The sequence below is a fragment of the Podarcis gaigeae genome, assembly GCF_964106915.1.
Source record: "Podarcis gaigeae genome assembly, chromosome: 5".
NCBI lineage: Eukaryota > Metazoa > Chordata > Lepidosauria > Squamata > Lacertidae > Podarcis > Podarcis gaigeae.
In genome coordinates, this window is record NC_139681.1 from 73,114,626 (window position 1) to 73,140,825 (window position 26,200).

The following is a 26,200-nucleotide window of genomic DNA, read 5'->3' on the forward strand; positions in this document are numbered from 1 at the left end:
TCCTTCATGAGGTTATCCTATTTAATGCAGTGAACCTCATGGTAAAGCAGGAATTTGAATCCGGGTTCCATGGGCCCCAAACCAATCAATTACAAGATAGAATATAAACAAATAATAATGATTAAATCAACAACAACAGAGGAGTTTCAACAGTAGTAAATTATTAGCTAATACAAATGTGTTCTGCAAATACTGTATATTCACAAGTTGTTTCAGGGAGCTTATAGGAATGTTGCATTTTCTAATTCTGGTATGCAGCAGGTTATGCCTGCAGTACATTAGGAACAGATGGATAACTGAGTTAGAAGGGGGATATTAATGGCTGATGGCTGCAGGGGTAGACTGACAATTTGCTGAGCTATGAGCAAGCTGCCTGTTCCCTTTAAGCAGTGAGAAGACACTGGGTGCATACTGGTGGAAAGCTTTACCCAACATGGTGTTGAATTTTTATTTCTGAATCACAGAGGACTAGCAATCAAACAGAACTAGTCTTTTTCTGACCAATTTCTAATATATGGACTCCATAGATAATATTCACTGAATCATATTTTTGCAAGCTCATGTAACTAGCCCAAACTATAGCATGAAAGACTTTATGGAAATAATTTCACCTGATTCCCATAGCGAATGCAAAACTCAAAACATTAAGAAAGTTTGCTTGTCTGAATCTAAATCCTGATTCACTCTAGGCTCAGGGACGGACTTTGGTAATACGGCACCCAGAGTGAGGACAAAATTTGGTGCCCCACCAATTACTTCTTATTTTCACAATAACTCTTTTTGGTCCAGTTGCTTTTTTATGGGTCTTCTCAGCAGCTACTCATATAAATACAGATGATGATGATTTTGCACTCCCTTGTTTTGACGTCCTCTGCGGAGGAACTGCCTGCACCACCCTAAATCTCTAAATCTGGCACTGCTGGCCTTCTTGAGTACTGTGCCCATTGTTGAACTGGTTGCTTTTTCTTTAGTAACATTCAATGGTCTGTGTGCAACTGACACTTCAGAGCTGCCCATATGCGCCTAGAGTTTAAATCAAGCCATGTTCGTCAACCTGAGAAGGTAGCTCATATTGAAGATGGAAAACCTGGATCTTAATCCATCATGGCTAGTTATCACTTACAGCCTTTTTCTCCATGAGCTTGTCTAAATTAGTTATTATTTTTAAAAGGTTTTATTACAATGAAGCCGGAGATAAATCTTATGCTATAAAATAATAATAATAATCTTTTAAAGCCATTCAAGTGGCGACCACATAACAAACGGTAATCTAAAATTAAAGGGCTGTAGTAAATGCTGCAGCAACAAAGTAGACATTATTTCAAGCACACACAGATATAGAATAACCTTGAAGATAACTGATCACAAACAGAGGGAATCCCACTTTGTAAAGGCTCAAAACCAATGTAATCCACTCAGGAGGTTCCTGCATTCTAGCATTCTAAGAGAGAGAGAGCACTATTAATTTGCCCATAAATCATCTCAACCACTTTCATAAGGGTTTCTGTCATTAACCTGAGATTTTAGCTAATCAAACATGGCAGGTGGAAAACTATTTTAAAAAATGAAGTTCACATTCAAATCTAAGCCTTGCTCAGCTTGGAGGTCAAATATGGAACGGCAGAAATTAGAAGTGAAATTCAAAGTGAAATGAATGCAGCTAGTCTCCTTAATATATTATACAACTGAAACACGATGCTCAACAGGAATTACAGAAGTATTTAAGCATGAGTTGCTAAATCTGAAACTTATCTTTACCAATTCTTTTTTATCATTCTCCAATGCTCTCCAATGCCTTCTCTACATTAATTGCTTAAGAATCTTGCCTTCCTCATTTCCTTCAGCTCAAGAGTTTGGCACCTTGCCCACAGATCTGATCTTTATGATGCAAATGGGTCATGCACTAAAACTTCTTTATTAGCTCCCTTTATCATCTGTTCTCACCACATATTTCATGCTTCTATTACGTGCTGCACTTCCCCAAGCAGGGGGGGCAGCTCTGGTTTATTTTAGATGAGATACTGAGAACCAGAATTTGAATTAAAGGATGGTGGGGAAAATGGACAAGTCTCCCTACATCCTATAATGGCTCCCTTAGCCACTATTTTTTTAAAGACATTGGAAGGCCGTGGCTGGGCTACAGTAGGGGTGGTGGAATCGGGAGGTGCCTTCAGTTGGAAGCAAATCCACTTACCTTGTATCAGGTTCCGAGAAAGCTATTCATCCAGTTCTACCTAATTGCAGCTATACTTCCACATCTCTCTACTTCCCTCCTCCTAACTAAATTCGAAGAAGAAGAAGAAGAAGAAGAAGAAGAAGAAGAAGAAGAAGAAGGGGCAGCAGCAGTAGCAGCAGCAGCCTGGTTGTTCATCATTAATTCCCTGTCAAACACATGTCCCAGACCCCACATCTGCAAACAAATTGCCCAGCAGTAACTGACCACCGCTAATCTTATTTTGTCAAGTCCTCAACTGCCGATCATGCAAATTATAGTAAGAGACTCATTTATAGGAATCAAGTCACAGTAACCTGACAGTCAAACTCACAGCTCCTCCTTCCTCTTTTTCCCTTTCTCCCAAAGTTATGTATTTCCACCATTGCTTCATTTTATTTTATTTTATAGTTACTGTACATTGCTTCTCCCAAACTCAAGGGCTTTTTAGTGTATTCTAGCCCATGGTCTATGTTTTCCCAGGGAGCCGAAAATTAGCATTTCAGAGTGCACAATCTCTTCTCAGCGTGTAGCTACAATTAAGCACAATGAAGGAAAGCAAGATTTTCCCCAGAGAAGGACTCCTTTTCCCTGAAAATTTCAGGGCAGTCTAAAAATAGCCATATGTGCAACTTAACACACCTGCTTTTCCAAGCTGCTATCTCTCAGACAAATGCAATGTGTCTGTATTTTAATCTCACTTCCCACCCCAAGCCTCAAAATAAAGCCAATGGAGTGGGTGATGGCATGCAAGAGAAAGCTAATTCTCACAAGAGGTGAAAGGGGGATAAACTAAATTGATGTGATTTCCCCGCCCCCAGTGTAAACGATTGAATGCATTGTTTTCTTTGCCAAATTATTATCTTCTAGCAGTTATCAGCACTAGACCACTATGCTTAGACTATTTTGCAGTATAAGATCAATTAGACAACATATTTAGAGCAGCTAACAGGAGACCTGTGGCACCATTCTATTGTACAGGTAACTGCCATAACACCAAAAATGCTCTGTCCCAGACCTCTGCAAGAAAATTTTGTTGCAAATCAATAATGACTGGCAGCTGTTACAATGTTTGCTTGGAAGCATGTCTTTAAACATGTCTGCAGATCCATGTAAAAGGAATGAACATATCAGGAACATGAACAACCGGTGTTCTCCAGGTGTTGCTGTATTCAAAACTCTCATCAGCCCCAGCTACCAAGGCGTTGGTCAGGGATGATGGGAGTTGTAGTCCAGCAGCTTCTGGAAAGCACATTATCTGCTTCTGACCTGGGGGGAATTGTTTCCCACTGCAACCCTGGAATACAGTCTTGGTTTGGGTTCGGCTAGCCAAATGCCTGTGGAAAGCCCGCAAGCAGAACATAACTGTAGAAGCCATTTTCTTATCTGTGTAACCCTAAATAATCTGGCATCGTCAGCAAACTTGGCCACCTCACTGCTCACTCCAGGTCAAGTTAAAAACCACCGGCCTCAATACACCAAGGGTAATAATTTAGTTAAGACAACAGAGTGCTCATAGGAAGAGGAGGAGAGACATAGGGAGGGGAAACAGGATGCCAGCGAAGCTTGTAGAGAAGGAGGCCCTATGGAAGGCAAGAATGAATTCAGGAAAGGAAAAGAAATTCTAGGGAACTCTGGTATTCTAAGACAACTATAGGTTTTAGTGTTAAAAGCTTAGAAAAGAGTGGGGAGGTCCTCAAAAGGTGACTGCAAAAATATTGCTTAACAAGAGAGGGTCATCTTGACTTACAGAAAGAAGTACCTAAGATCTTAGGTTTCTCAAAGTCAGTAGCAATGTGATACAGTGATGCTTGACTGAAGTTTGATATTAATGATCTCCTGAGATCCTACACTACCTGAATAATGAGGTGAAGATACAACCTTGCTTGTGCTAATAGAGGGTTTCCACCAAGAAACTTAAACTTTGATTTGCTCTGTGCAGCTAGGTATCTTTTAGCTCACAGTCATTCAAACAACAAGGGAAATGGTTTGAGCCAAGGTGCTAGAACCTTCTGAAATTCTTTTGTCAGTGGTTTTGCTGACCTGCAAGCGCTGTGCTGTTCACCAGCTGCCCTCTCAGCATTACCAAGCCCCAGAGCTAACTGGGATCTGGATGACATGGTCTATAAAAAAAAATCCACAATAAGTCAAGAAGGGATGCTCGTATTAGTTAATTCCTTGAGTAGAACTGGAGGGGGTGGGGAACACAGCCCACCTTGAATGAGGTCAAAAATTGTATATCCAATTTTCTTTTGTAATAACACAAGCATATATTTTGTTAAAATAAATTTGGAGCAAATAGCTTTAGGAAGCCAATTCAGGTTTGGCTAAGTGCCAAGATCCGATTGTCTCACCAAGTGCTGTTACTATTTATATACTCACTGGGGGAAGCAGAGGAGGCACAAAAATAATTCAAAATGCCAGATATAAACTGCTGACCTTGTGTCAATTTATAGGTCTCTGCCTAGCTATTAAGTGGGTCACCCATTTTACTCCAACGAGAGATAAGAGTCCAGTGTTAAGCTATTAAAGAACACTTTAATTGTTAGGCCAGGATATGGTATAAAAAGAGAAAAGAAGTCTTGATCCACAATACAGCCCAGGTATACAAGAAATAATGCTGTGCTTTGATAAAAGGAACAGACTGGAAACAGCAATGTCTTTAGCCTTGGGTGAAATTCTGAATCAACATTTTAGCACCGATGACTAATGCGAAGGCTTTATTATTGAAAGCTTCCATAAAAGCTGAGAGCAAATCAACTTACACAACAGGCATTTCCAGGCAGAAACAAGCTACAAAAAAATTATGCTTCCTGCCATCACACAATGTTCCCATTTGACACATCTCTGGCATGAATTTAGGAAGATGAAATCTGCTGGGTGATCCTAGGGCCCTGCTTTGCTAGACAGCTGCTACATAAAGGCTAACATTGACAAAGCTTACATCACAATCCCCTGCACTTGTAATGGCACAGTCAACTCCACAATTGTTGTATAGAAACAGAAGCCAATACAGCAACACTGATAGACGAACCCACATATGTAGCAACCCCACCGCCATCTATGAACCATGAGGTTACTCACTTCATGGCAGCAATCCCAAACTACTCAACTCAGAGACCGTAGGCTGTCCATGTATCCAGTGCAAGCGTGTGCATGCACATCACACCAACCAGGCAGGGCAAAATAGCACACCATGTCAGTGAAGATCTGTGTTGTCTGGAGATACTACTAATGGTGTGTAGCAGCTGGCTGTAGAGTTAGTCAGGGTCCTATTAACTTGGCTATTTCTTGATCCCAGGACACATATGCTTCATGAGTCTGCTGCATTTATTTGTTTCTGTAGCACACTGCATCATATTCAGTTGGATACATGGCCATAATTGTAATCACTGCTGAAGGTAATCAAACTGCAATTTTCAATGGCAAAATTATTGAAGTATGGTGGCACCTGCCCTTTGAAATTCACTCCCATGACAATATTCAACAGTCACCATCTCTGCTGTTTTTCAGTGTATATAGAATACCTTTTTCTTTCAATTAAACTTTTACGTGGAGAACTTTATCCTAGTCTGATTCAGTAGAGGGGAGGGAGATGTGTGTGTGTGTGTGTGTGTGTGTTTTATGGCTGCCACTGTTCTATAACTGAGAAAGTTGAGAACTTTCCCAGTCTGCATCTGTATTCTAAGATGTTTTTATTGTTTTATTGTTGTTTGCTGCCCTGGGCTTGTTTGGGAGGAAAGGTTGTATATAAATTTAATGAAAAAATAAACAATTGTGTATTTCATCATTATAACCCATCCTGGGATCTTATGATAAAAGGTTGATAATAAATCTAACAGAATAGAATAAAATAAAATGCATGAATGAATAATAAATAAATAAGCAAGCAAGCACGTGTACAGGGCACACACATATTACACCAACCAGACAGACTTTTCCAGGGAAGACCATCCCAGAGGAGATCAGTTACTCATTGGCTGTGGAGTTATTCACAGTCCTATTATCCTGCCTATTCGCTGATCCTAGGAACCACATACTTCATGAGCCTGCTTGCATTCCCCATCTTTTCCTAACACACAGCATCAAATTCAATTGGATATCATTGAAAAATACTGTATTTACTGATGATAATAAATTGCAACTTGCTGGATAAGATATGCCGTGAAATTCATTAAGCATAAGATTTTAAATTCTAGACAAGTGCTGCTTCAGGTTTTCCCTAATTACTCTAAGGAGTCAGTAAACCGGACTATAGAGACATAAATACCCCAACAGAGAACACAAGCCTTCTTAAAGATGACAACATTTATTGCTTACCTTCCGGACACTGGCAGCTGAATCCGCCAACATTAGAAATGCAGGTACCTCCATTTTGACATGGCTGTTGACTGCAGTAGTCAATTTCTGACTGACACAGGACTCCAGTATATCCTTCAGCATGATGGAATGGTTTGTTTTGAAACACAGAGACAAGGAGAAATTGGAAGCAGTTTATTGTTAGGTCTGGAAGCAGTTTATTGTTAGGTCTACAGATGGTCTTCGCTAGGGACGGAAAATTTCATCCTGTCTGCATTTTTAAACAAGCCAACCTGATTTATACCTCACACACTAATAATTGGACACGACTGTAATTATCCTTCAGATTTTGAACCTCTCCTAATTTTGTGATACAGTTCTGGGCCAAAGGAAAAATAACAAAATACGGGGGGGGGGGGGGAGACATGCATTTAGGGAAAACGTTTCGAAATGTGCACACTGAGGTAAAATTCATATTTTTTATATATATGGTGATAAAATAAATACAGTGGTACCTCAGGTTACATATGCTTCAGGTCACAGACTCCGCTAACCCAGAAATAGTACTTCAGGTTAAGAATTTTGTTTTAGGATGAGAACACAAATCGGGCTCCGGCGGCGCGGCAGCAGCAGGAGGCCCCATTAGCTAAAGTGGTCTTCTGGTTAAGAACAGTTTCAGGTTAAGTATGGGCCTCCGGAATGAATTAAGTACTTAACCTTAGGTACCACTGTATTTGAATTCAGAGAGGGATAAACACACGGGGGGGGGGGCGTTAACTTATGTGTGAATGGAGTAAACCTGACATGGACTGGCAATTGCTTGTCTTAACTATGGATTAGGGAACCAATCCAACTTCAAACCATGGTTTACAACCCTGGCTTGGCTTTTGGTAAGGCTATCAGTGCCTACTAGCCATGGTGGCTATGCTCATTAATACCAGTTAATGGAAAGAGTGTTCCTGTGCTCAGGAGGGAAGAGTGTTTATATGCTTGCTCTTTTCCCACAGCCATCTGGTTGACCACGGTGAGAATAGGATGCTAGCCTAGGTGGGCCACTTATCTAATCCTGCAGGGTCATCTTTTGTCCTTATGGTGGAGGAAGTTTGGGCATGGAAAAACTTGCCTCTCGTGTTCAGCCTCCCCAATTTCTATATCGAGTCTAGCATAGGAGAATTATGCTAATATCACTTCCAGATACTTTCAAACTAAAGTCCGGATTTGTTTACAATGGCTTCTGAAGCAAAAATGAAAAAAAAAAAACCTTGAAATGACTGAGGAGGTGTTCCATTTTTATTTTTCTCTCAAATATTGTTATGGTCAAGCTATATTCATGTCTACTGAATGAACAGATTTCACTCACTTGTGACCTTAACTATACAGTTTATTCAAGGAACTCTACTTCAAGTTCAATTACAGACTAATTTATCTCCTCAAATGTACTTTGCAGTTAATAGAATTTAAAGCATTACTTAACTATATTTACATATCTTTCTTGTTAAGGCTATGCTTGGGTGCATTTGCATATTTATATTAAATGTAACAGATTAAGACATACATGCATCGAGAGTTAATTTCCTCCTACCACCAGTGTTTAACTCAGGTTCAAAATGTTAATATAAACTATTTGTCTGTATTTATAAAGTGGAGGTGGGGGATTAAAATGCAGTACAGAAATATCAAGCCTACAGGACATGAAATATCTGCCATTTATGCAAAAGGTAGCTCTGCACTTCCAACATTTAATGATGTTTAAATTGTGGTCCCTTCACTCAACAAGGCTAAGGGAGAGATAAGAGGAGTGCCGTTCATTTATGGTGTTGCAGTGGATTAGAGACAGGCTGGTCTTGGGCGAGGGAAGATCTTTACCACAGCTATGTATCGAACAGGTCACCTCTTCTTCTGTCTAACCAATCCTGCATGACTTCACTACCCATGCCTGCTGATTTCTACTGTGGCTTTGCAGCAGATGTAATAAAGTTCTAAGCCCAGGTAAGTAATTTCCCCAGGAAATTACTTCCTTGTATATGAAAGAGGTTCAGGAGCCTGATATAGATTAGGAGCATAGAGCATGGGAAGAGGTTACCTTCTCACTGTAATCTTTGTAAAACAAAAACAAAAAAAAACCCTCCCCCCTCAAAATGCCAAGAAGAAAATGCTCTATTGGAACCAATAAGGGCATTTCTTTTCCTTTTGAAATTTGGCATTTTGATGGGTGATATTATTATTTGCAACCATGTGGGTGGACAGGATTAAACCTCACCCTACCCCACCCCCCAGAGACACATGCAACAATCCTGATTAGGGGAGCCCTGATTAGGGGATCTTATTTTTAAGTTAAAAAGCCATACGGAGTTGCACAGTGCATGTTTAAGGCAACATGTAGTTGACTCTCATTCTCAAAAAATACAGGCCTTAAGCAAAGCTTAAAGACACTATGCCAGTGATTTTCAACCAGTCTGCCATGGTCAGGGGTGCCCACCTCCTCTGATGCCCTCTCACATCTCTGCCTCCCAAAGGCTTGCACAGCTGTTAATTGCAGCTCCACAGATGAATGGTGCCTCTGGAAAGCACCGCTCTTTGGGGCAGGGGAGCAGCTCAGAGATCAGGGATAGCAGCAGCAGCCCAGAGGACTCCCAAGGAGAGGGGGCTAAGGGAACACTCCACAAGGGAGCGTGTTTGAAAAAGGTGAGAGGCGGCCAGCTCTGCAGGCAAGGGGTGACATAACTGGGCTCTTGAGCCACAGGGGTGCCACGGAAAGAATGTGGTTGGTTAAGGGAGCTGTGGACTCAAAAAGGTTGAAAAACCTCTGCACTATGCAAAAGGACACAATTCCAAGCACAACGTTAAACATACCAGTAGGGCAAGTACAGGTGAAATTGCTTCCATCATGCTTTTCTGTGATGTCCACACAGGTTCCATTGTTCTGACATGGATTGCTTTGACACGCATCAAATTCTTCACAGAGACCACCCAAATACTGACTTTCACAGTCACAGAAAAAAGTTTCCTAGAACAAACAGATTATAAAATGAACTTTATAAAAATGAAACCTCAAAGCTTCTTTTGAAACCAAGATCTTGATCAAGGTTACAGAGAATGATCAATTAAGAAAACTTAAAAGATCTATAGGGGGGAAATAACACATGAAAGGTACTTATGCAATAAAAACTGCTATGGAACTTAAGGTTTCTGCCAACTAAGCCTAACGCAAGCTTTATCATAGACTAAACTTTTTTTTTTCAGGATCATCTTTAGTTTTGTTTTTCATAAGCACAAAGAGTGGAGAGAATTCAAAGTGAAATATAGGATTAACACATTTTTTAAAAAATCAAATCTAATTATCTGGCCAGAATTTCACATTCATGCAGCTGATGATTCCTTGATACAATATCACTGAGTACAGTGGAGATTATTTCCAAGAAACTGCACAAATATTTCCTATGCAAACTCTCTTTGTATATTACAAGATGCAGTGCAAAGCATAGGCAAAAAAAGAATAACACATCAGCTCTTGGCTATGAGATGCCCTGTGAGATGTGGAAGAAATACAAAAGAGGCAGAGCAAAAATAATCTTGTTAAAATACTCTTCTGGTAAGCGGCGTATTTGGAACCAGTATGTTAGATATTCAGCATTTATTCTTTGGTACCTTGCTGATAATTTCCACTACTATTAGAAATATGGGGGGAAGGAAGCTTATACAACAGTTATTTTGTTGTCCTAGAAACTGCAGCGCTTTTTATGCAACTGTTACACAAATCTCCACAGTACATTTGCCTTTATCAAGCATTTATATAAACCAAAAGCTAAATATAAGGTGTTTGTTATGTCCAGCCTTGCTTGCAACAACTCACATCACAGGAGTGTCCTATATTTTGCAAATATAGATTATTTCTCATGAGAAGCATCTGCCTTTCCAAAGCAGTTTCCTGGTCCTGTCTAAAACTATCATACACATTTGTCAAAAAAATAGTTCAAATTAAACTATTTTACTTTTCCTGTTCTAGTCACGTTTTCCCAATATTTAATTCTCATCTTTCCCACCTTATTAGAAGGACTGTCCTTCTGTTGCGCTACCTCACAGAAAACGTTGAGATGGTCATTATGCAAATCAAGGAGACATTTCTCCTTCAGTCTTTAAACTATTCTTGACGGGAAATGCTAGGTAATGAGGAAAGGTTTCTGAGAAGACATAACCTGTATTAAAATATGTGGCTATTTAAAGGGGAAAACACAGCAGCCCAATCCACTCATCACATCAAACCATAGTTTGAAACAAACCATAGTTTGGTGGGAATGTGCTAGAGCACACTGCTCAATAGTTCCTGCAGCACTTATCCCCTGCTCCTGCTGTACCACAGAAAAAACATGTCAGTGCAAAGTAGGACTGATGGGAGCTGAAGTCCAACAATACCTGGAGGGCATCATATTGGCTATGCTACCTATAATTTCTTCAGATTTCTGCTAACAAGCAACCAACTAAACAGAGAAAACCCATGGCCTTATCGACTTAGGCTGTAAATCCTAAACCCAATGATGTGGAATAAGTCCCGCTGAGCTGAGTCAGACTTATTTTTGAGTAGACATGATAATATAGCACTGCTATATCATCATCATCATCAGTAGTAGTAGTATTAGTATTAGTATTAGTATTAGTAGTAGTAGTAGTAGTAGTAGTATTTGCTTCTTATGCAACATCTCAAAGAGGCTTCCTATTTTACTGTACCAATATAGCATATGAACTCGTTCCAATTAAAGCTAAGGATATAAGGATGTAAAATATAAATTAGAGAACTACAAAGAAGGTAAGAAACAAAACTAGCTTGACAATTCAACATGTACAAAAAGGGCGGTGCTCCTGTCAAAAGATGATGCATTCTAAGAATTTACAAAGAAATGGAAAGAACAATTTATTCTTAAGAAAATATTGACAATGAAGCATGTCTCAACACTTCCAGAGAAATATTTCAGACAGGTAATAGCACTGGGACTTAGACAACTTATTATGCAGAGATGATTAGGTACCATTAGTAGTTATTAGCTAAGCAGCTGTCATCTTCCTCCCATCACAGAGTTAACATTTATGGTGACATATACTCATTTATTTGAAGAGCAAAGAATTAAGAAAACTACCGATTGTCATAATCCTTTGTTAAAGGCAACCTGAACAGCTGCTTACAAATAACTGAATATTTATAAAGCTATTTACTTACTCCTTTCATGTTTCCTTTAGCAGGCATGGTGTAAATATTCAAAAAGGGGAGGCTCAACAATATGAGCTTCCCTCAAATTTAGCAGGCCCAAATTCAAGGGAAAGGAAGTCTTCCCCACTCTTGAGTAGGCCTACTTCAAAGTGGGGCTCATGTAGGTTCCACAACCCACCGCCACTAGAAACTGAAATTTTAGAGTTGCCTCTCCAGTTTCATGGAATCAGTTACAAAATTAGGCAGACACCTAGTATATTGATATTTAGATAACTACTGAAGTCAATTTTTGTCTAAGGCTTTCTCTGAAGTGTGAGCCAATCATTTCATGGAATATTAATTGCACATTTGCAAATATGGTTTAAATTGTTTTTAAGAGTCTGCATCTTTTGTAATTTAACTCTTATCTCTTGTTATCTTAATGTACATTGCTTTGATAGCTTCCGGCAGTGAAGTGGTTTATCAATCTGAAAAATAAATAAATAAAATAATGCTGCATATATTTATCTCCTTCAGCCTTGCAAGGCCATCCAGGCAACACATTGCAAACTGTAAACCACAAGATAACATTACTAAATGTATATATGACACTGCTGCACCCGAGGAGCAGATAACAAAAACATTGCGTTGCATTTTTCGTACCGTGGAAGAAGTGATCAACGATAATAGATTGGTGACTGAGAGGAAGATACTAGAGTGGCTAGGTGAATGATGTATTTGGGTGTATTGGCAGATGTGTGTTAGATGTGGGACTAGATTGGAATGAGTGGTATTGGAGGAGGAGGAGCTACTACACGATTTGTATAGATCCACAACAGAATTTGAGTGTGGGCATGGTGTTAGTGCGGTGAGTGTAGTATATTGTGAGTCAATATGTGACTAGTAAAGAGGTTTTGATCGTTATTTTGGAAGCCACTTAGAGACTTAGTATTAAATGATAAATAAATTTAGGAAATAAACAAAACTGTATAAGGATAGGCGTGGATTTTTTTTTTATTTTTTTTTGCCTTTTTAACATTTTGCAATGTTTTATCACAGGCAGTCCAGCAATTCTTTTATTGACTATTCCAGCATTACAGAATACCACAGTTGTTTATGGAATGGTAAACAGAGCTTAGAGCTTAGAGGTTACTGTGCACTCTGATACCTTTGAACCAAAATTATAAAGATCATGATCCCAGAAATGATCGTTGTTCTGGCAGCGGAAGCACCAGCCACTGCCACCAATGCTTGTTTATGGCAAAATGCCTTTTGGGTTTTCTTTTTTAGGAACATGCTTAGCATTTGAGAAGGGGTTGTGAAAAAATCAGAGAAAGAAGGAACCCAACACTATGGATGATTCACATTAAGCATACTGTTTGGGCAGCCAACTGCTGTAATACGTAGGAAAATTACCATTTCTGGACATCTCTCACCCCAGGTGGAAAAAAAACAGTGGCAAAAGATCTCACACCTAATTAAGCCTGCACTTCCCACGAGCCCACTGATTAAATTGCACTGTTTGCGTCAAGTTTTATTGGCTTAAAGTTCTGCCCTGCAACTAGCAGACCAAAAAATACAATAATAAAATAAAATTGGGGGGGGGGGAGGAAACAATAGCCTGGGCAAAACTAACATTCAATCTAAGCTCTACGTGAACTTACAATTGGGTGGCTAACCTAGCAGTACTTTGATGGCACTTATAAAACTGATCATCTTAAACAAGCCTCTTTATAAGCTAGCTCAAAAAGTACTTTAAAGGAGACTGGAGACTGGTTATATCTTGATGGCAGAAAGAATGACATGACATTTCCAAGTACCAATATTGCGAGCTCTTTGCTAATAGCAGTTTTGTTGAGCTATTGTTCCTCTAGGGCTTTGTAACTAGTTGTCAAGTGTAAGACCCAGGAGAAACACAACCCAGGCAAAAGTGAGGTTTCAGTAGCACGAATTTGAGCATGAATATTTGCAAGAGTGGGGTCTATGCAAGTCATAGGAACAACTATGAAGAGACCTTGTGGTCCCATCTCTTTTCCTCTCCTATAGCCTGATGGAATATTCAGCTGCTTGGAGGAGGAGCCTGACTTAGCTTTCAACAGAATTAACTAGTTGCTGTTCGGAATCACAGTGCAATCCTATGCATGCTTACTCATAAGCAAGTCTTACTGAATTCAGTGTGTCCTCAAGCAAGCCAACACAGAAGTGCAGCTTCAATCTCTTTGGCATCTAAGAATAAGACCCATTTTCAGTTTCCAAATCCAAAGTGACAGATGTCCTTGTAAATCCCATATGAGGAATGTGTTGCTAGGTTTTTCCCCTCTACCCAAATACTTGGGGATTTCATAGATTTGTAGTTTCGGTAACTAATAAATGTTGACACTAAAGGCTAAACCACCTCTGAATATCTAACAATTTCAATCCTCGTGGCAAGGTCACTGCAAAGACCTCAAATGTCTGCTATCTCCTGCTGTGCCAGGAATCCTAGCTGAACTATTCTATGTGACAGGAGCACTAATAACAGCACCTTTCCCCCCTTCTAGTGTGCTAAGGAAGGCTGATAGCACATAACATTTATCTGACTTGATTAAGCCTAAGATCCCAAGTATAATGCTTGGAACTGTGCAAAGTCTGGGAGCAGAACCAGGCCTGACACAATACAACATAATAATAGGGAGCATACATAACACATGAAACTATCTGGAAAACACGGAGCATATTCAAGTGTCTTCCAAAAACTGAAAAATTAATAAAACATTTTGTGATGAGTACAGCAGCACGATTGCCTCTGTACTGATTTTCTGACAATTCATTCACCACCAGCTTGTAAAATTAGCTTCCTAGAATGAAATAGTTGTTTCCACATTACTGAGGTTACGCTATCCACAATTAGCATAACCATTAGCAATATTAAGGGCAGACTTCGTGGTGGAAGGCCTTGAAGGCATCCAACAACTTGCAGAGCTGCTGCAACATCCTTCAGTTTCTGTTCTTGTCTGTGTAGGGAAGGCTTTAATTGCTGGCTTCTTCTCATTCTTTATTTTTAAAGTTAGCACAACTCTTGCCGAAAAATAAAATAAAGAAGAAAATACTCATAGGCGATCCAAATGCAGAACTGGGAGATGCAATATTAGAGGACCACCAGACCTGCAATAAACCAGCTTCACAAACAGGAACAGAAGCCTGGGAATTAAATGGCACTAATATACCTGAAACCAGTGCCCCATAGCAGGCACCCAGAGCCTCTGAGGAACCATCCCAAGTACACAGGTCCATCCAATGACCTGGTCCTTTTTGCCACAGAAGATGAGTAGTTCCCAAGAAATCACAGTGAATGGAAGCTGTGAAGGATCCTAAGCCCAGAGCACAGCTTCTCTAAAAGGTCACTTCTCACCAAGGGTAAAAGCGAGTTCACTTCAGACACTGGAGCCTAGATAATTATATAAATGGCTCGGTTTCGTCCTGGCTGAGGTCAGAACTATCCATAAACTTGCCAAGAGGTACCCTGTATTCTGCTACTAGTTTTCTCCCAATAGCTGTTCTCCAGCTGCCCTTTAGAAGCTCATCCACCAGCTAGTTGCCGCTTACTGTGGCCTTTGTTGTTGTTGTTGCTGTTGTTGTTTAGTCATTTAGTCGTGTTGCCTAGTACCTGCCCAATGTGGGTCATCCATCAGTCCCCATGAGCCTCTCATGGACAAGGTGGGATACTGATCCATCTTCCTTCCTTCCTTCCTTCCTCAGCGCTCTCCAGCTTCTGTCCCACTCCATGCAGCAGGCATAATGATGCCTCTTACCTCAGACGCTCTTGTGATACATTTTCCTTTCCCTGAACACGGAAGGTCATCTGACGGGCTTTCTCCTGCCAAGCATGTGCTGACTTTTACTATCACAGTCAAACGTAAAGCCACAATGCATTTGGCGACGGAATCGTTCACAAAACCTAAGGAAAGAGACCAAATACATTATTATTAAAATATTGAGATTTATTTTTATTTCTTTTTTAAAATGATAATAACTTGCCAAATCATTGTCATGTGACTAGACCAGGGAGACCAGACATGGGAAAGACATGTGTTTAAAATGTCGTGTAGGTACAGAGGAAGGGTTAATTCCCTGCACCATGACACAATCAGGGGCCTCCAATGGCTGCTTTTACGGGGCTTTGAGATGGTACCCCCTAGAGCTCAGTGCATGCATATGAAACCTTGGAGAGTTGCTGCCACACAGTGTAGACAACACTAGATGAACTGATAGTCTGACTCAGTATAAAGCAGTTTTCTATCTTCCTATGATCCCTGTTGATTAGGTCCAAGCTCTCTTATACCAGCAAATGTGAAATGTGTGCTTAGAAGTCACACTATTAGCAAGCTGAGGTGGTGGATGCCAGGGAATATGACGCGCACACACACACCGAGAAAGAGGGTCACTGACAAACAAGAGGGATGTTTGGTGGAACCCTAGAAGTTTGCAGAAGTATAAATATTTCTCATATACACAAAGTAACAGGCCAATGAAGACTGGGCACACTTGGTCTTCGGGGGGGGGCAGGGGGAAGGGGGGAAACTGTGGATTGCCCTGTGTGAGGTGAATGGCCCCTCGAACAGAAATCAAGATGCGTTAGAAGCAAGAATACACACATTTTGCAATGTGTTACACTGTGACTTGGAACAGTTTAGAACTCGAGCACATCAGTTGTGCTGCAGCAGCACAACTCTTAAAAGCCCACGATGGCATGGTGTCAGTAGCCATGCTGAGAAAAACAATCATGCTGCTTATACTGAATATGTTTCCTTTGCTCTCTCCCCTTTCTGTGTACATTTAAAGAAAACCAAGTGCGGAATTTGCAATTCTGTTGCTCACGCTGTTTTTCCTCACCTGAAGCTATAACCTATTTGCAACATAAGTCTTGGCAGTGCTGAATACCGCCGAAATGCATATGAGGTTTAGTTTTCTCTCAAACTTAACAGCCAGTGCTCTAAGGAAACAAATGTTCCATTTTTATGCAAATCACCACAATTACGGAAAAGTGTGAGACAGAAAAATATATAAGCTGGACTTTCCCCCCCTCCTGAGGCATTTGAATGAGGGGAGGGGGGAATCCTAGCTTCCCTTCTAAATTTAATCCTAATGTTGCTTTTGTCCCAAAGAAATAATATTTGTAAGGTAAGTAGAACTAATCCTGAACCACATTATTCTTTAACTTTTCTAATGGGAAGTGTGCACCTCCATTTTTAATGAGTGAGACCATATTTTCTCAGATGTTTCAACTTCTTGGGATATTCTGCTCCATAACTGGAATATTGTATTTGCTGTGGTGCCTGTAATGAATAAGTAGCACACTATATAGCCATATCCTAGGACAAGGAGAAGGATAAATGAGCAGGCAGGCTTCCAAGTGCAGCATGGCTGCTTAAATTTATGATTTGGTGTCAGGGTATGTGTGTTGAAGTCTAAGAAATATGGGAGGGACCTGCCCTTCTAAATAAGATGGCTGAAAGTTCCCCTCTCCCTCACTCAGTTTTTAAATGGGGATGAGGAAGCTTTGCCACCATTTCAAGAGGTAGTTTGGCTGTCCTCAGCAACCCAGCAGCATTTAATTTTTAATTTAGAACACAATGCCCAAAGGGAACATCACAAGTCATGATACAGATTCACTCCCATGGCATCTGCGTGTGTGTGTGTGTGTGTGTGTAGTGGGAATAGAAGGCTGCCCACAATGGCAATTCATTTAACTGAAAAAAGAAGCTAATACATCTTACTTTCCATGACATGCTTACTTCTGCGCCTGACTCACTTAATAAAGCAACTATTTGCTTTATTAACTTTGCAGTTAATGCCCTGTTGAATTCAACAAATAAATGCCATTCGCACACTTTCTCTTTTTTATCTGCCTCTATCATTTATCCTAAGATCGTTTACTACGGACTGTGGGCCGGGGGGGAGGGGTGGCATTATTAATCTGGGAAGATTGTTCTTTCAGGGCTCTACCATCGCCATCGATCCCCGGCATTCAATGTGTTGGCCTAGTGTGGGGCTCCGAGGAGAGCTTGGCTGTCTGGCTGGTGTACCGGCCACCTAGCGCACCAGCAGCCATCCTGTCAGGCCTGCTGGAGGCGGTGGCCAGCTGGGCCTTGGAGTTCCCTAACCTATTGGTATTGGGAGACTTCAACTTCCATGCTGATGCCGCTCCCTCCTCACAGGCTCTGGACCTGGTGTCTTCCATGGCGACACTAGGGCTCTCCCAGTTTGTTTCGGGCCCCACACATCAAGCAGGCCACACACTGGATTGGATCTTTGCTGCCGGTATAGATGTGATCATGTCTCCTTCGATGAAGGTGCCATGGTCTGATCACTACTCTCTGAAAGCCAGGATTGACTTTCCACCCCCACCCTGCTTAGGTGGCGAGCTGATTTGGGCTCGCCCGCAGAGGCTGATGGACCCAGATAGATTCCGTCAAGCCTTGCGGGACCTTGCTCCCCCTGGCGACTCATTGACTGAGCTTGTTGAGGGCTGGAATACCCAGCTCCTGGCAGCCATCGATGAGATCGCACCTAAGCGCCCTCTGCGACCCCGCAGAAACCGGGCTCCCTGGTTTACCGAGGAGCTTCAGAAAATGAAGCGGGACCTCAGACGGCTAGAGCGAGTATGGCGGGGTGCCCGTGACGGAGCCTCAAGAACATCTTATAGGGTTTTTATGAAAACCTATGAGATGGCTGTGAAGGCCGATAAGAAGTCTTACTTCTCGGCCTCCATTGCATCCGCTAGCTCTCGCCCGGCACAATTATTTAGTATAATTCGGTCTTTAACGTCCCTCGAAGGACAGCCAAATTTAAATAACAATCTGACACACAGCTGTGAGGCATTTGCGAGCTTTTTTGCGGAGAAGGTCCTGTTGCTCCGCCATGACCTCCCTGCCAATTTGGATACAATAAAGGAACTGGAGGCCCCTCGACTGTCCTCGGGTCCAGTATTGGACCATTTTGACCGGATATCTCCAGCCGATGTGGACAGACTCCTCCGAGCTGGAAAGCCCACCACCTGTCCTCTTGACCCGTGCCCGTCATGGCTGATTAGAGCGTGTCCAGACGAGGTGTGGGCCCCCCTGGGGGATGTCATCAATTTGTCCCTTGGCACTGGGATATTCCCAGGGGAACTGAAGGAGGCAGTGGTGCGTCCGCTCTTAAAGAAAACATCATTAGATCCCTTAGATCTATCCAATTACCGCCCGGTCTCGAATCTTCCATTCCTGGGTAAGGTGATTGAGAGAGCGGTTGCTGAACAGCTTGGTAGGTTTCTGGATGAAACATCTGCTCTGGATCCATTCCAGTCCGGCTTCCGCGCTGGTCATAGGACCGAGACGGCTCTGGTCGCCCTAACAGATGATCTCCGTAGACAGCTGGATCGAGGCGGGTCGGGGCTGCTGATTCTTCTAGATCTGTCAGCAGCCTTCGACATGGTCGATCACGAACTCCTGGACCACCGCCTTGCCGACGTGGGGATTCAGGGCACAGTCCTTCAATGGCTGCGCTCGTTTCTCTCTGGTCGGGGACAGAGGGTGGCGCTCGGGGGGGAATTGTCATCGCGCCACTCCTTGGTGTGCGGAGTGCCTCAGGGTGCGATTCTCTCCCCGATGCTTTTTAACATCTTTATGCGCCCCCTCGCCCAGCTTGTCCGGAGTTTTGGGCTGGGTTGCCATCAGTATGCCGATGACACCCAACTCTATCTGTTGATGGATGGCCATCCTGACTCGGCCCCCGATACACTGGCGAGATGTCTGGAAGCTGTGGCTGGATGGTTACGTGGGAGCCGGTTGAAGTTAAATCCTTCGAAGACAGAGGTCCTCTGGCTGGGGCGGGACGATATGGGATTGAGGGGGCAACTCCCATCTCTTGCGGGGGTGCAATTAGTGCCAGCACCGTCCGTTAAGAGTTTGGGTGTAATCTTCGATACCTCCCTCTCTATGGAGGCGCAGATTACAGCTATAACAAAGGCGGCATTTTTTCATCTCCGCCAAGCTAAGCAGTTGGCCCCTTATCTCTCTCGCCCTGACCTAGCCACTGTGATCCATGCGACGGTCACCTCCAGACTGGATTATTGTAACTCGCTCTACGTGGGGCTGCCCTTAAGACTGACCCAGAAACTCCAGCGGGTGCAGAATGCCGCGGCGAGACTCCTTATGGGGTCTTCGCTGCGAGATCACATTCATCCGGTACTATACCAGCTGCACTGGCTCCCGGTGGAGTACAGGATCAGGTTTAAGGTGCTGGTTTTAACCTTTAAAGCCCTATACGACCTAGGACCCTCGTACCTACGGGACCGCCTCTCCTGGTATGCCCCACAGAGAAACCTACGGTCTGCAAATAATAACATCCTCAAGGTCCCAGGCCTCAGAGAGGTTAGGCTGGCCTCAACTAGAGCCAGGGCCTTCTCGGCTGCGGCTCCAATCTGGTGGAACGCTCTGTCACAAGAGACTAGGGCCCTGCGGGACCTGACATCCTTCCGCAGGGCCTGCAAGACAGAGTTGTTCCACCAGGCCTTTGGTCAGGGCGCAGCCTGACTCCCTCCTCTGGCAACCTGCATAGAATCTTGCTTAATTAGTTGCCATTAATTTGATTTTAATTGATTTTTATAATGAAATATTTTTAGAATGTGTGAATATCTGATTGTTTGATTGTTGATTGTTGTTAGCCGCCCTGAGCCCGGCTTCGGCTGGGGAGGGCGGGATATAAATAAATTTTTATTATTATTATTATTATTATTATTATTATTATTATTATTATTACAAAACTAGCCTAGAGCCCATTGCCAGGGGGAATGTTCATGAGTTATTAGTATGAGATTCTTTGCATTACTAAGGACCTTAAACGTGACCTACAAAATAATTCTCATTGCTAAAACTCTATACATAGGCCCTGATCCAACTATATGTGCTGGCTGCACACTTGAAGTCCCATAAAATAATATGTGATTGAGTCTATCGGATTTTGAGGAGGAGGGATGGGGAAGGAAATATATCCACCCTCCCTTAGACAGAACCAGAGTGGAAGAGATTTTACAACTTGATAGTCCCAAGCTATATTGGGAACTCCCATACCTCATCTAATATTTTATATATCATGTTTGCTGCTACTCCAAAAATAAAATAAAATTTAGCAGCAGTTTCTGCCTGTGCAAGTGATAATGAAGTTTTGGAACAAGGTGTCATCAGTACAGCTATGGTCGTTTCTGGACAGGGATAACTTGACCTCTGTTGTCCATGCATTGGTAGCCTCAAGGCTGGATTACTGCAATGCACTCTATGTGGGACCTAGTTTGGACATTCCAGCTAATGCAGAATGGAGTGGTTAGACTGCTGATGGAGTCACACAGCTGACAACATGTGGCACTATTGTTAAAACATTTGCACTGTCTGCCCATTTACTACTAAGTCAAAGTCAAGCTCCTTGTATTAATTCACAAAGCCCTGAGCAACTTAGGTCCAGGGTATCTTCAGGGTCTCCTAAGCCTTTATATCCTAGCTTGATCACTGAGGTCATCTGCAGGAGAACCATTGCTCATCCCCCAAGTTGGCATGGCTCATTTACTAGCAACCAGAAACTGAGCCTGGTCTGCAAATTGAGATTGAGATAATGATGATGATGATCTGGCTGGGCAGCTTCCAACAGAACACTAAAAACAGAATAAAACTTCAAACATTAAAAACTTCCCTAAACAGGGCTGCCTTTAGATGTCTTCTGAAAGTCAGATGTTTCCTTGACATCTGATGGGAGGGCATTCCACAGGGTATGTGCCACTACCGAGAAGGCCCTCTGACTGGTTCTCTGCAACCTCACTTCTCGCAGTGAGGGAACCACCAGAAGGCCCTCGGAGGTGGACCTCGGTGTTAGGAGGGCATCTTCTATTTTAACCTTTAAGCACCTGTTGAAAACTTTCCTATGCTGCAAAGCTTATGATGGCAATTAAGAACATATCCTTTTATAATAGCTGATCTCTGATTTTAAACATATGTTTTTTATTGTATGGTTTTATGTATGGTTATTGTGTACTGCTTTAATGTTTTTTATGAATAGAGGTATGTAAGTATTTGTTACAAATAGTAAATAACCAGACCCAGCCTGTCTTGCTTTCAGCAAGTCAAGCTATTGGTCAATTTCTGAAGTATCATCTCAGTGGCTTGCCAGGATTTCAGACAGGGGTTTTTTCCAGCCACACCTTGAAATTCCAAAAATCTCATATAGGACCTTCAGCATTCAAGAATGCACTCTTCCATTGAGTTGTGGCTGCTCCCAAACCCTCGTTAAGCACAATTCCTATTTCTCTTATAGAGCTATTCACATATAGCTCTGGAGACGCATAGTTTACCCAGTGCAAAACTGTTTGCAATCTTCCATCTAGCTAGGACTATGTGCACCGATCACCACCAGATTGTGACAACGTATTACTATGACTTACTGAACTGAAACAAGCCCCCGTATTTTTCAATCCAAAAGACGCACCAGACCACAAGACGCACCTAGTTTTTAGAGGAGGAAAACAAGAAAAAAAATATTCTGAATCTCACAAGCCAGAACAGCAAGAGGGATCGCTGCGCAGTGAAAGCAGCAATCCCTCTTGCTGTTCTGGCTTCTGGGATAGTTGCGCAGCCTGCACTTGCTCCATAAGACACACACACACATTTCCCCTTACTTTTTAGGAGGGAAAAAGTGAGTCTTATAGAGCAAAAAATGCGGTACTTCATCTGAAGACATGTGTAGCCAGATACATATCTTTAAAACTTGAAGCACTGCATAGTCATAATTATTGATTTTGACAGCCTAATCTTCTGATAAGGGGCTATTCAGGTGTTGTACAAAACATACTTCATTTGACAAAAAGTTCCAAGATCAAGCAACGGGTGTCAGTTTTGCATAGGGAGGGGGAAAAGCAAAAAAAGCTGGAATTAAGTTGCGACAGTGTGCAGATGCCACCAGGTTGTTACTGAGTACCGCTGAGGAAGAACTTATTTGAAATGTGTTGGGCTCAATCTTAAAACTAATAATAACCTTGTTCATGTTTGTGGTCTCCTTCCTTCTTTTCCGAAGTTCACACGTAGCCTAGCTGGGTTATGTGCACGTGTTCAAGCTGCCTGACTAGATCAGAAGATGCTTGCTGGTAATTTCTAGATGCAGTGCATTATTTCCTACACAGATACTATTTGTGCACTGAATCACTTGATTGGCTAATTACCATCTTGGCGCAGACGCCTGTTGAATTTCTTGCAGTGGTGTTTGAGCATCTTTAAGCAATTGCTAATTTAGTTAATTAGATACCAAGAGGCACTACTAAAGCAAATAATTTACTTCCTTGAATGCTTTGTGTTTGGCACACAAGAATTATTTGGAAGACCTTGCAAAAGAGTTATCAGACTGAAAAGGTTAAATTTTGCAGCAATAGATCAGAAAGTAGATGATGTAGGCCAATGATCAAAGAAAAAACTGCATTAATCTCTTGCATCTTCCTCATTTCAATGAGGGGAAAGATTAAAAGTAGCTAATAAAATCTGTTCCTACACAATCAACTAATTACTGTTAGAATCTTGCAAAATGCTTTTCAAAACTCATTTGTGCTAAGGAAAAATATATGTTTTTTCATTCATTGCCATCTTTATGTGTGTTTATTGGAGGAGGGCAGAGATATGAGGTGGGGAATCCAATCCAAAACTGTAGAGTAATTGCATTCTTATATGGTCAGAGGCTTGTGTTCCTGAATAAGGTTATGCTATTCCTGGACTTTAAAAGATACCATGAGCCCCTATGCTGAAAGGTTGCTCTAGTTCTCCGCCGTATGAGAGTTTCTGCAGCCGCCTTCTTCCCCCTTTGCTGACGTGTGCATAACTCCATACTGCATACTGCAGCATGCAAAGGAGGATAAAGGAACAGAGAGGGAGCCACAATAGGCTGAGATTAAGGTATAGTATGAACCCATAACCTGAACTCATTTTCGACAACACAGCCTACCAAAGCAACCATGACCTTCATAGCTAACACTACAGGTATGATGACTTTTGATAGTCAGATGAAATAGCTACAGTTTCCTCTTAGGAGTTCACTTTATCTGTTGGAGTACAAGGTACACAGGCACTGCAAATTAGGTACACAGGTTCCAAAGGCGGCACCCCCCAGGCCAAGAGTCAGGCAGAAGACCACCCTCATAACCTGCAGTAGAGCTGGACAAACCAATGTGTTTCTGGACCATGTCACTTTCAGAAATAAAAACTGATATGGGAGAGAAAGGATTTAAGAAGGAAAACATGATTTTTTTAAAAGCACCTTAAACTGGCAAAAACATAAATAACTTGGATTTGTAACTTTAGATGATGCACCTTGTCTGTAAGGGACGCTCAAGGAATTCAGCCTACAGCCTTTTGATGACAGCTAGTGCTGGTTTTGTTTTTTGATTGCTTTAGTGTATACAGTGGTACCTCAGGTTAAGTACTTAATTTGTTCCGGAGATCTGTTCTTAACCAGAAACTGTTCTTAACCTGATGCACCGCTTTAGCTAATGGGGCCTCTTGCTGCTGCCTCGCCGCCAGAGCACAATTTCTGTTCTCATCCTGAAGCAAAGTTCTTAACCTGAAGCACTATTTCCGGGTTAGTGGAGTCTGTAACCTGAAGTGTATGTAACCTGAGGTACCACTGTACTTATTTTAATTTGTATTGAAATCCATCCTGAGCAGATCAGAAGGTGGGATATGAAATCTACAGTGTTATCAAAACTCACCAATGAAATAGTTGTTTCCTAACACAAGCATTTCCTCTGTCAGGACAAGTCCGCCCATTGCTTGCAGAAGAGTGACACTTGTGGCATCTATAAGGGAGCACTGCTTGAATCTTTCTGTTGTGACCTTCCATAACAAGATAAGGGAAGCTGTGGCATCTTGTCTTATGCTAAAGAGAGGAGAATAAGAGTCAAAACACTAAATAAAACACCTGGAAGTAAAAAAAAAAAAAAAGGTCTGAGCTTACAGTATATCACTCAATAATATAAAAAGGCAATAATGATCCAGAATCAAAAGATGGCTAACTTGATACAACAAGTATTTGTAATGTATTTCCCCAAGCATTTGAGTCCTGAAAGAGGTCAGGATGAAAACCAAAGCAAACATTAACAGAGCAATCAACCTACTTGGAGGCAGGAGAAAGATCTACAGAGGAGTCGCTGCTGCCTCCAAAGCTTTGCTTGCCCATAGGGTGGTGAACCATCCAGTTTATTCCTTTGTTTATGTTTCTTCCTGCTCCAGCCAATGGAAGGGAATTAACTAGGCCAGCTCTAATATTAGGCCCATTTCAACTGAGTGAGTGAGTGGTTAGAATGCTGGACTAGCTAGGAAAACAGGGTTCATATCCCCACTCATCCAGGAAGCTCATTGGGCAATTTTGGGCCCATCACTGTCTCTCACCCTAACCTACCACACAGGGTTCTTGGATGTTGGAAGCGGTTGGATGCTTTAAGCTGCCCTGAGCTCCTCTGAAGAAGGCTGAGAAAAATGTGTAATAAACAAACGAATGAGTGAGGTCCTACTGGTAAATAGACAGAGGTAAAGGAGCTGAATGAACAAACAGCATAAGGAGCCAAAGCAAAGGCTGACAGAAGAGGGAGACAATGGGAGATAATCTGAGAATTAGTACCAAACTACATGTTCCATCATTCACACTTCAACTGGATCGGGGTCCAGCTGCATCAGTTTCCAGCTGCAAAGTGCCCTCAGGCAGCTTCTACTTTCCCCAAAAGGTGCTATCTGCAGTAAACCAAACCTCCAGGGGCAGATTACACTGGAAGGACCACAGCTTAATGGTACAGCATCAGTTCTGCATGCAGAATCTCCAAGGTCCAGTTCCCAGAATCTCCAGGTAAGGGCTGGGAGAGAATCCTGTCTGAAACCCTGGAGAACCACTGCCAGTCAGTGTAGACAGTCTCACACTGTACTGTGTACAGTAAAATGTGGATACTCAACATGCAACTCAACTGTTGCTGGACCACATTCCAGTTTAAGGCCTTGCGGCTATTTCTTCAAAATAGTTGAAGTGCACTCTTTAAAAGCAGCATGGATGATGTAACATGTATTCTGGCCTTCAGAATCTTCAGGGGAAAGAGGCAGCAAAGGCCTGGACGATGAAGGAAAAGGTCGGGAGGCAGGTTTCAACCAATGTGGCAGCTAACATATTGAGTCCTGAAAATGCAACAGGGCTTCACCTTCCTCCCTATCCCACCCTGCCCCCAAATTGGATCGGGGGAGTCAAAAGAAGCCCTGGAACAGCACTCAGGGAGAGGAGGAAGCAGCCAGGCTTGCACCGACAGAGAGATCTCCTTAGCGCTACAATGAATTCCACGCGCCAAGAAGAAAGAAGGGTAGAATCTGGGAGAAGTCACATCAGGCTAAGTACAGAAGGACCGTGTGCTATTTTTAGGAAATTAATGAATAAGTTAAGGAAGCTTTGGAAGTATGAGGACTGTAGGCAAGAGAGCCGGA

At 42.1% G+C, this 26,200-nt stretch overlaps 1 protein-coding gene across 1 annotated transcript in view; it reads right to left on the minus strand.

Annotated features, from left to right (window-relative positions):
- Nucleotides 1–26,200, minus strand: part of DNER (delta/notch like EGF repeat containing) — a 107,594-nt gene that overhangs the window by 25,318 nt on the left and 56,076 nt on the right. Inside the window, exons 4-7 of the mRNA XM_083739006.1 lie at nucleotides 24,451–24,617; nucleotides 15,485–15,630; nucleotides 9,365–9,518; nucleotides 6,533–6,646 (exon numbers count right to left, since the gene is read on the minus strand). Coding sequence (XP_083595132.1) covers nucleotides 6,533–6,646; nucleotides 9,365–9,518; nucleotides 15,485–15,630; nucleotides 24,451–24,617 — 581 coding nt within the window. The remainder of the gene's footprint in view (nucleotides 1–6,532; nucleotides 6,647–9,364; nucleotides 9,519–15,484; nucleotides 15,631–24,450; nucleotides 24,618–26,200) is intronic.